General features: G+C 35.6%; 1 protein-coding gene across 1 annotated transcript; it reads right to left on the bottom strand.

Moving 5' to 3' along the window:
* Positions 1–205: 205 nt before the first annotated feature.
* Mocs2 (molybdenum cofactor synthesis 2) lies at positions 206–10,225 on the bottom strand. Its single transcript, XM_015497315.2, is given in 5 exon segments — positions 206–2,981; positions 5,208–5,331; positions 6,182–6,332; positions 6,943–7,070; positions 10,128–10,225. Coding segments are annotated over 5 exon segments (570 nt in total). The 3' UTR covers positions 206–2,912.
* Between the last annotated feature and the right edge of the window lie 1,834 nt (positions 10,226–12,059).

The following is a 12,059-nucleotide window of genomic DNA, read 5'->3' as shown; positions in this document are numbered from 1 at the left end:
TTGTTCTTACAATAGCTCTGACTCTATCACCCTCTGCTGGATGATACGCCTAACTACAGCCAAAGTTCATCGCTGCTGTAAGAGATCCTAATATTCTAGATGTCATGGTATGAAAGTAGGAAAAGGAGTGGAAGAGACAAGTTCATCTACCCACTCAGTAATTTATACAGATGTTTTTTCACATTTTTAAAATACGACAATTATACATGTTTCAGGTATGTTTAATTTGGGACAGAATATATAACACTGGTAATTCATTCACCAAATATTTGAGTGGCAGACGTAGTACATCAAGTATCATCACTAAGTACCACAACAAAATAAAAGTCAGAGTAGGGGCCAGTTTTCCAGTTTTTAAAGAGGCAGCCAGAAAAACTCTCTGTGGGAGGTAACATTTAATCAGAGACTAAAATAAAGAGAGGAAGCTGACCATGGGGATGTCTGTAGGAAGAGTAATCTAGAAAGAACAGGTGAAGCTTCTCAGAGGTAGAAATATTCTACCAGAACCAGTTACCACAAGATTTGAGCAAGATAGGGGGTGAGGGGCAGGCTAGGGCCCCACTGCTCAGGACTTCAGGCCATGGTGAAGACTGACATCTGAGGATGTGGTTAACTATGAGAAGGCCCTTACAGATCTACTTTAGGGAGGGAAGCATGGCAGCAGGACTGTCAGCAGGCCAGCCTTCTTAATCGCCAATTCTCAAAAAATACTGGAAATATATTGGGACTCTAAACATCATATTCAAAAGACAAAAATATCCACAGAATACTTCACTCATTGAATATCAGCTGTTCCTTTCAAATATGATGAAATCTTTTCCATTAAAAATACTTGGAGCATAAATATGAATTTCCCACTTCTTGAATGAATTCACCTACTAATCACTTAGTCAAAGCTTCAAGGTGACCTTGAAAATCTTGCAGGCAATCCACTTAAAGGCTGATTTTTTGTTTTATTTTGTTTTAGGTTACTCTTCTATTAGTTGTGTAGTCAAGTTGCAAGGGCTACATGTCAGAATGATACCAGCCCCTTAATATCTCAACTATCAATTAATTCAGCCACTCCTAAGGAAGTAAGGATTAATGAAGATTCTACTTAGGTCCAATATAATGCATTATAAAACTTTAAAAAATGTTTCAGATTCAGCATGCTCCAGGTGAAATATTTCACTTCTACATATATCTCATATTAACATTATACATTAAACATAATAAACATTATGTTAACAACATAGGTATAAAATCCTAGAAATATCTACAATGGCCCACTAACTTTAGTATGCTTTCAGATACAGTGCAACTGACTTCATCCAATACCTGAACCCTGATCTCCAGCGGGGCCAGGTGACAACTCTAGGAAAGGAGAGGAAGGCATTGAGCTGAAAGGGTAGGACTGAGACCAGAAAGACTAACCTAACCAGTGAGGAATTGGTGGACATTTGTCTTTCTTACCAGTGTCCTTCTAGCACACTTTCTCCATACAGGCCAAGGAATAGGAGCTAAATAACAGGAGATTCCTAAAGTGGATGTGGCTATCTTATAGTTCCCAGCCAGAGAGTACATGCAGAATCTTCCTTGTGATATTTCTTGGAAGACAAGGATGGATGTCTGGCACAGAACATATATTCAATATGTATTTATTGAATAAACGAGTTTCTTAGGTAAAAATTGTTTTCAACAGATAGGTTTTTCTTTTTGTCACAGAAAGTAGGAAAACTTTTAACCTAATTGTCTGAAACTACAGTTTTTGTTCTTATTAGGCAAATGCTAATTTTATGATGATGCCCATTGCCCAAAGTAGGCTAATATTTTATTACTTTAAGAACTGTAATAGCTCAATAAAGCTGGAAAATCTTTCATAAAAAATTGTATGGGGGGCTGGGGATGTGGCTCAAGTGGTAGCGCACTCGCCTGGCATGTGCGGGGCCCTGGGTTCGATCCTCAGCACCACATAAAAATAAAATAAAAGATGTTGTGTCCACCGAAAACTAAAAAACAAATATTAAAAAATTCTCTCTCTCTCTCTCTCTCTCTCTAAGAAAAAAAATTGTATGGGATTTATACTCAAATCTATCAAAACACCATATGTAGGTTGACTAATCAAAAATTTGATCATTGTTTAGTATAAGAAGGAAAACAATCCTGAAAATGCTTTAATAAATAATCATATAATTTCTCTTACATTAATTTCCTTAATATAATTTGTTTAAATAACTATGGGTCAAATTTTAAAAATCAACTAACATATTAACACAAACCAGTGAGGTGTTGCTAGTTAGGTGGGTAGCTAGGTTCAATAATTTTATATTGACTTGTATATTAATAAATATTAATAACTAATAAGACAGAATATTATGGTATAATTACAGATTCCAAAATACTAAAAGTCTTTGCAATATAAAATATTTTAGGTATTATTTAATTTTTAAAAACAAAAAAGTACTATGTTTTTACTTTTGAAAATCATGGGTTTATTTAGGTTTATTTTTTTAAAATATGTATGTTCTGAAAATATATAACATACAATATCAAAACTGACAATGACTTTCCAGTTCGACCAATATTTCCAAAATACACCCTGATATTAATACCATCAATGCAATGGCATGGAAGTAGTGAGGAGGGGGCCATACTTCAATGAGATTTGAGTTTCAATTGAAAATTAGTCATGAAGGGATATGATATATCTCCACAGTCATCTCTCAATTATCACAGTTCTTCCCTATTGCTAGCCCTAAGTAATCCCTCATCCTACATATCCACGTATTTTGCTTTCTTTTTTGCCATTTGTCCCACAGGTATAACCTGTGCTTCAGTAAACTTCAGTAAACTGTGGAGAAGAAAGATCAAAATGTGATCAACAATAGAAGTTTATTAAATGTAGGATTCAGTGCTCGAAAAAACGTAAGTGATTAACTGTTGGTTGCCCAAAAGCATTCTTTGTTTCTTTTCCAAGATGATGATGATTCTTCATATAGTTCCTAAAAAACAGAACCAAAATAGGTACTCCAAATAGATCATTTTAATAAATAAAAATATATTTGAATAAATTAGACAAATGAATAACATATCTATTTCAACCTGCTCCACTTTTAATAATCCAATCAACATTTTTATGTAAGGCACTGAGAACAGAAAAGTGAATACACATGTTCCCTACACTTAAGGACTCCCAACCCTAATTGGGGGAATGAGAGCCCAGAAGCTCTATCAAGACAAAGTACAACTACAGGAGGAAATAAGTAATTAATTCCACTCAGGCCATAACAAGAGACATCAGTTTATGCAAGGGAAGATAGAAAGTTGTTACTTTTAAACATTTTTTATTTCCAACACACCTACTACCTTACATTGCTAAGCAGTACACTTTTCCAAAGGGAAATGGGATATTCCATTAGTTGTGAAAGCAGCTAACGCACTCTGGTATGAAAGGCTCAGTACAGTATGAGCCTACCTGCCGGCTACTTTCTTATATCTCAGATGATCTCCAAGCCTAGAGGCTAGATTGAGACTAGATTTCAGATCCCTGTAGAAGGAGGGGAGAGAACACACTGCTTTCTTTTCCCACCCTAGTCAGAACCCCTATGGAGGGGATTCCAAAGTCAACTGACTTTAAGTTCATTCACTGTAGTTTTCAGCTCCAGGATCTCTCTCTTTTTTCAAAATTGTTTTTATTATTTCAATTTCTTTGTTAATTTTCTGATAAATTTCTGAATTGCTTTTCTGAATTCTTTTGGAGCTGAGTTTCCTCAAAACAGCCATTTTGCATTCTTGGTCTGAATGGCCTCTCAGCTCCATCTAATGAAGACTGGGCACTGGTATCCTGTTGGTTCCATTTGGTGAGCTTATCATTCCCTGTAAGCTCTTAACTCTCATGGACATAATCACTGAATACACACAATTCCCCCAACCCTCTACAGAGAGAGAAAAGCAAATAGAAAACCCAGCTGGTCCTTAAAGCCTAAAAATGACAGTATGTCTCAACTCCTGCCCTTTGCCTTTACTTCCTGGGGCTACCCCCTCTTCTACTTTCTGTTGGCTCACTGTGAACTCCTTTATCCTTGGTAAAGAAAGCCATCCCTGCTGCCTAGGCTGGAAGCTCACTTTGAAATGCCTTTCCTACCTCTCCTTCTTCCAGGGCCTGCCTTAGGCTCTGTAAAAAGCCTATGATTGCCTTGTTCATAGCAAAGCAACAATATATCTGGGCTTTACTAAGCTTCCTTTCATATATCCTATCCTCTAATCCCCAATTATTTCCTAAAATCTGAAACCTAATAATACATTTCAGATTTTATTCAGAAAATTAGGATATGAAACTCCTTAGGCCCTGGCTCAGAGTCCTACTTGCTCATCTTTCCTACTGACTGAGGCCAGAAGCTCCTAAAAGGACAGAAGACTCACCCTTTAAAGCCTTGGCCCTCTCCTCTCCTCTGCTCTTCTGATCCCCTGAGCTGCTCATTAATTCCTCAGCTTTGCCAATAGCCATACTGCTATGGGCAACTCTGTGGTTAGAAGTATAATTACACGTGTTTATAAATACAGAACAATGCCACTGTTAATGCTCCTAAACCAGGGGAGAAATTAGAGGAGTTTAGAATGCTCTATTTAAATAGAGAAATGCTTGTGCTTGACTTATTGACAAAAAATAAGCTATGATTTTCTATTTATGCTTTTAAATTCACTCACTATGCATTTCTCAGAGACAGCAATATCTAACCCTTTTATTTACTTCTTTCATATAAAGAAGAAGCTTTAGAAAAAGCTCTTTTGCCCTGAGGAATTTCTATTTTAGCCATTGCCTAAGTAGTCAGAGACCATGTACAACTCTGCAAAAGAAAGACCCTCTAATTGAAGAGGATTCTTCAAAGGGAATACTTCACCCATGAATCCCAGAGAACACTGCTGAATCCCAGAGAACACTGCTGAATCCCAGAGAACACTGCCGTCTACAAATTCTAACTGCTTCTGCTTGCTGGGCCTGCTTTGTGCCATGCATTCTTTGGGGCCTGTGTTTGTCAAGCTTAACAAACTTGGAAGGGAGATATTACATAAATGTTCTGTTTTACATATAAAGAAAACAAGATTCAATTATTAAGGAAAGTGCATAAGTACAAATTGTGTATGTTTTCCTATTCCCCATGCTTTATCAAAGAATTCCTAAGAAAAATAATATCCACATGGCAAAATGAGGCAACTTCTTAACCTACCTTTTTCCATATGGGCACCCTGGCTTTTAAAGTGTCAATGGCATAGGTGACAGCTTCAAGGGATGCAGCCCTGTGGGCTGAGGACACAGCAATAATTATGCTTGCTTCAGACACTGGAACCAAACTTAAAAAAGATGATGAAAAAAATTACCATCACCTCCTAATATGCATGTAGGAAAAAATCCAGTTATACATTAGAACATATGGTAGTTCTATTTAAAACATCCAATTTAATTAGAAAACAGTAATTCATTCCAGTTGCGTTCAGCAGAGGGGATGCTGAGGCTGATCTTGTGGCCAATTTGTTAGCAACTATCCACAAATCCCCTTTGTTAGGGACTAAGAAAAAAAAAGAGTCCTTTTGTTGACCCAATAAATATCTGACTCTAACAAAGCACACTGCCAGGTAACTCCTAAAGCTACAAAGTTGCTTTATTATTTAAATAATAAATAGCAAACGACATTAAGGAATAGGACTGATCATGCTTGTTATTAATAAAAATACTGGTTATTAACAAAAGTATAATTAACAACAAAATAACAACTAACATAACAGATATAGGCTTAACTGCTGATTCTTTTTAAAGTTTTGCACTCTAATCTTTTTAGTTTTATAAAAAGGCAAATTACTTCAATGATTCAGATCTATAACAGACTCTTATATAAACAGAGTGCAGACCATAAGACAACTCTCAAAAGACCTCAAGGACTTTAACATAGGCTCTTAGCCCCAGGGTCTGAAAATCTTGGCACATTTGCACTTTGTTACAGCAAAAGAGACAGTAAGGGCTCTCCAAAATTACAACCCAACAAGTAGCCTTTAAGGTACTGGGAACTATCTTCATTGTCCTCCAGAAAAATATTCAAACCTTCCTCTTATGGTAACATAGGACTCCTAAGATTACAGAAACAGCATTCGTACAAATATGGAAAACAATCATGCTCAACTTCAAAACTGGTAAAGAAAATCATACCCAAGTCTATGGAACACCGCTATGTGCTTGACTGGCCATTTCTGCCTAATGTGACTACAAATTTTTCTGATTTCATTTTCTGCCATTGGTAGATATGCTTCATATTCTAAGCTAATGACTTTTTTTCCTTCAAAGTTATTTCTTGTAGTCCCTAGAAAAAAAAAAGAAGAAACAATTAGGCTTTCCCCGGACAATAGAAATAACACATTAACAGAATTTAAAAGGATTATGGTTGAGTTAAAAGGATTATATTTAAATTGTAAATAAACAGCATAAATTTTTGTCTGAAAATTGCTTTGAAATTTCCTAAGAACAAAACTTGATTAGGAAAATCACAGATAATCATCCCAAAAATGTTAAGGAAATAAGAGAACACTGATTAAGCAAGCTTACTGAAAACATTTGCATGACAAAACAGGCTATATTACTTTTATGAATAATAGCATTTGACATTTAAAAAAATATTTTTGTTTTTAGAATTATAATCAAGTATATGTTTTACTCAACATTTGGAAAATATACAACTTTCTCTCCTAGCAATGACTTCTATCATACCCTTTTAATGCCTGGTATTTTGATATAGGTTAATCTGAAGGTTATTAAAATAAACAAAATGAACACTAAAACAATTTCTACCCACTTTCATGGGTAATCATGGTTTATCGCTCAAAGTCCTCTGACTATTAATGCTGAAGAGGGACAGCCCTAACTGATTTCTACTGCCACGTGCAGTCAATAGACACTGTTAAAATACAACTCACCTACAAACAGGGATATTGCCCCACAGAGAGGAGATGTCACTAACTGGGAGACATCATCCACAGAAAGTTTCTCAGCAGTAAATTTTATTATATCTTTAGATGTCTCTTCAACTTTGTCCATATCTTTTCTGGAAATAAGATATTAATAAACTTTAGTACAAATACTAGAAGCAAAACCCTCAACTTATGAACTGTTTATATTTTCTCTACATCAGATGTGTTAGGAGACATGATTGATCTGGGTGATAAAAACAAGCAAATGTAAAATTTTAGTATAACTGCTATATTCATAAATAGCCCTAATGAATCAGGCATGTGTAAAAAGTAATTCAATATTAGTATGGTCACTGTAATGTAACACAGCTCTTCTGTCAATTTATTGCAACTCTGCAATTGCTACCTGTATCTTCCATCATGGTATAGTTGAAATATTACCACCTTTGCCTTCATTCAATTCACCTCTACTCACTATGTAACCAAGCACCACACCCAGACTGCCTTTTCCTTTATCCAAAAAGAAGACAGGGAAAGCAAAAGTGACAGTGACTTCCACAGGAACTACGTTGCTTTCACACTGAGGTATGACCCCAGTTAAGTAATAGAAGAAATAGAGAATAAACTGTACACCTTTTACCCAGGTGTTGTACAAAGGCTTTTGCATGTATTTTGCATTTAATTCATCAAACAGTATTACATACACAGTGTCAGAGACTGTGACATTAGTTACAGACCCAGGGGTTGGGGGATCACAGGCCCAGCTGGGTGTGCTAGCACATGCCTGTAATCCCAGTAACTCAGCAGGCTCAGGCAGGAGGATCACAAGTTCAAAGCCAGCCTCAGCAACTGGCAAGATGTTAAGCAACTCCATGAGACCCCATCTCTAAATAAAATACAAAATAGGGCTGGAGATGTGGCTCAGTACTTGAATGCCCCTGAGTTTAATCCCCAGTACCCCCCCCCCAAAAAAATCATAGGCTTCTGTCATCAGGATGTTGTATCCCAAGGGAAGAAACAAAGTAATAAAGAAGAATCATAAATGGGGATAACTTACGGAAATAAACAGGTTCTGAGACAAAGTGTGGGGGCTATTAGAGAAAAGGGATCCCAAAGGTCTCCCTCAAGAGGGAAGATTTCAAAGGGAGACCTAAAAGACAAGAAGGCAGCCATGTGATGAAATGGGATAGATCCCCAAATAAAGAGACAGGACTAGCAAATGTGAAGGTTCTGGAACAAGAAAGAGTTTGACACATTCAGAACCTCCAGGAGACCTAAGCACAGTGAGCAAAGGAGAGAGGAAGACCTGAGGCCGGACAGGGAGGTAGGACCTTCCAGACCCTGAGAAGTATGATTACAAATCCTGGAGATTTCACCTTAATTGAAAAATGAAAGGAGGCTTAGAGAAATTATGGACTCTTCAAGGTGCTGAAATTCTAACAAAGAACTCTTAGTAAATCTAATTTATATTACCTTATCTCCTTCTAACTCCTGAAAAGTACAATTACTTATATATGCCACTAGTTTCCAGGGCATTTCAAATGCTGTATGTGCCACAGAAGCTTCTTACACCTGTTCTTCTTGCTTTTAAACAGGTAACCAAAATGGGGTATCTGTGCTCCAAATCATAGTACACTCTCAAAAACGTTTTACTGTACAAGACTACTAAAACCTAACTAGCAGATTCTAAAATTTCATAACATAAATCCTGACAAAAGTATCCACATAATATGCAATGCTGTTGAGTAATCTTTCTAATCTTTCCAAAGAACAGCTACAGTCATTACACACACACAAACACACATACACACACACACACCTTTCATGGCAGTCTATTGTCTTCTGAATAAATTCCAAGCTCTGAAAACCAGCATTTTAGAATCTTCTAAAATCACAATGGTGATAAGGTAATTACAGTGTGCATATAAATCTGAGATGCATATCTAACAAAGAATTTCCAGATGAAGGTATGAGAAAGGTCCCTAAATGTAGCCATGCTGGGCAATCCACTGTACAGACTAATTCTGCAATTTTTTGTGGCACTGCCCTCTGAGAAAGTTGGGAAAAAGTGGGCAAAAAATTAAATAGGAGTTCTTGGCTTGCTCCTTTCTCTAATGGAACCAAGGTTTTCCATTGAGTATGATGTTTACTATTGATTTTGGATAAAATCCCTATCAAAGTTACATCTTTTTTTCTTTCCAAAGAGTTTTTAATCAGGAATGATTGATTTCTACCTCATTTTATTATTCAGTTGGCAATAAAGTAAGCTTCATTCTGTCTCTTTATACATAAGAAAAGCATGATATCTCACACTATATTGAAGAATGTTCTTACACTTCGACCTACTCCAATATGGATTAAGTTACTTGGAAAGACTAAGATTTAGCAGATGTCAATGGATACACCTATAACACAGCTATAACAACAGAACTATTCCTTTATACTTCCACAATGGTAAGTTTTCTTTTCAGGCACAGTGATCTTTTGATCTTCTAGCTGTGTAATTTTTCTACATTTCTCTGCACCCCACAAAAGCTATTATCTAGTATTATTAAGTACATTTGTTAAAAAAAAAGTACAGAGTTCAATAATATGAATTCCAATTTGGGTCTGCCACTTATTAGATATGTGACCAAAGGCAAATTTTTTGTAACTTCTCTGAATTTCAGTTTTTCCACCAGTAAAATATGTATATCAATACTTCAGTCTAGCACTGTGCCCAACACACAAAATATCTCAATAAAATATGTTAAATGAATATAATGATCACATGTAAACTGCTTAAAATAGAGTTGATGCAAGGATGGTAGGGAGGTATTTAAAATTGTATCAAGAAAGAGCAACAGTATCAACAAAGAATTGGTACAAGCCAGGCATGATGGCGCATGCCAGTAATCCCAGCAGCTTGGAAGTCTAAGGCAGGAGGATCACAAGTTCAAAGCCAGCCTCAGCAACTTAGCAAGTCCCGAAGCAATTTAGGGTAACCCTGTCTCAAATTAAAAAAAATAAAAAGGGCTGAAGACACGGCTCAGTGGTTGAGTGTCCTTGGGTTCAATCCCCAATACAGGAAAAAAGAAAAAAATGAACTGGTGCAATTACAAAGAATATACTGTAACAACAAACCACATACAAGTTATCATCTGTTCGACCCTTCCCCAGAAGACTCATTAAGAAAAACAAATCTCACATACCTAGATAGTTCAAAAGCACTACCCTCCACTAATGGGGGGGATAATGGCAATTTCGTCTCCTGGGTGAAGGAGGAGGAGCTGGTCTCCCAGCTCTACATATTCTTGACGAACTGCGAATATCACTTGATTTCTAACATCAGCCAACCTGGAGGAGAAAAAGTCTGGTGAGAAGTATCAAGGTGTGATAGGCATCAAATCTCTTCAGCTGTATTATTAAAGACATTGCATAAATATTACTATATGAAACATCACCTGCAAAGTTACTAATTAAGTCATACTCTTTGGAGAAAGGATCTAACCACTGAAGAACACACTTATTCGTTGCAAAGAACACATTAAAATGCTAACAACTCTTTAATGAATGCTATAAACAAACAAAAACTACACTAGTGGCAACATTCAAACCAAAAATTTTCTAATCAGAACATGGGCTTTCCATTGGTCTTTGGTCTAAGTATACTAAGTAGAACTAGGACGTTTCCTATAAGATCAAGTTTCTGCCCACAAGCAGGTTAAAGGTAAAATAGTATAGAGGCTACTTACTGATTTCACTGAATGAAGGGCAATTTAGGAAATCAAGAAAGGGAGGTTTCCTTTTGAACACACAATGTCCAGTCTTTGTGTATACTGTTTTTGTTACTGGCGATCAGACCCAGAGCCTCATCAAGCTTGATGAGCTACACCCACAGACCTCAGAAGTCTTTTTTTAACATAGCCCTAGGACTTCCAAGTCTATATAGACTTCAGTGGCACTACTACTATTTCCGGAACATCCTCAAATAAGTCACTTTCATTTTTTTTGTTCCAAAAGTGATTTGAGGTGAGAATGACAGCAATAAAATTACTGGTTTTCAAGAATCTGGGAAAACAAATCAAATATTGCAAAACTCAATTCCAGTAGCATTTAGAGTTTGTGGTAACTCATTTTTCTTTTAATCTTAGAAATTTCTATTTTGAGTATTCTAAAGAGAGAAAAGGACAAAAAAGATTACAGCATGTTTTTAAACAATAAAATTTTCATTTAGTGTTATAAAAATGCAGAATCTGTAATTGCAATAAAATTGTAGATTACTAAATTTTTTATTATTACAATTGTAGATTATGAAAATAATTATAGATTATATAACCATATCTGTCTGGAAGTATCCCAGTTTACTGTGACTTTTTAATAAATTATCTTTAACTTTCCTTAAAGAATGGTGCATTGCTAAATACTAGAGTTTAAGTTTAAGTTTTCAGGAGTAGATCCAGAAAAATATAACTAAAAATCCCTTTTGATATTGCACATGGAAATCAAAATTAACCATTTTTACTTTTATCATTTATATTTTATTTACATAATACTTCTATGAAATATTTACATTTTACAATATTAAAAAGTATTAATCACATGCATTCTACAAATTTTTAATTACCCAGGATGCCGAGTTTCTATTTCATGCCACAGTTGCAATGCTTTTATTTCTTGCGGCACAGAAATGGTCTCTGAACGAACTCCTGTTATTTCAGCACTTTTTGCAAAATATAATATTTCAACCTGAAAGGAAAGAAAATGATTTTAATAATAACTCATAGTCCTTTTCTGACTGTTCATACTGATGTTTTCTCCTTTTCCAAATGTATTATTAAAAAAAATTTTTTTATGTTAGATAAAATTTGAAAACCCATAAAAAGCAGCATCTCTACAAGCTCAAATTTTGGAAAATTTTTATGTTTTAAACACAACTCTGTAATGGATGGTTTTTGGTTTTGATTTCCATTAAGCCCATATTCAGTTGACATAAAAGAATATCATTTTTTTTTCAAACTGAACAAATGTCTGAGTCAAGAGATGAATTACACAAATGACTGAATCAACAAATGGCTTGTTTTCAAGGTTGCCAAATGACCTTTGATTCCATTCTACATTACATTGATCCAGCCATCACGGAA

This window comes from Marmota marmota, unplaced genomic scaffold, assembly GCF_001458135.2.
Source record: "Marmota marmota marmota unplaced genomic scaffold, marMar, whole genome shotgun sequence".
Taxonomy (NCBI): domain Eukaryota; kingdom Metazoa; phylum Chordata; class Mammalia; order Rodentia; family Sciuridae; genus Marmota; species Marmota marmota.
The sequence above is the reverse complement of the archived record's forward strand: the minus strand, read 5'-3'. Positions and strand labels throughout refer to the sequence as shown.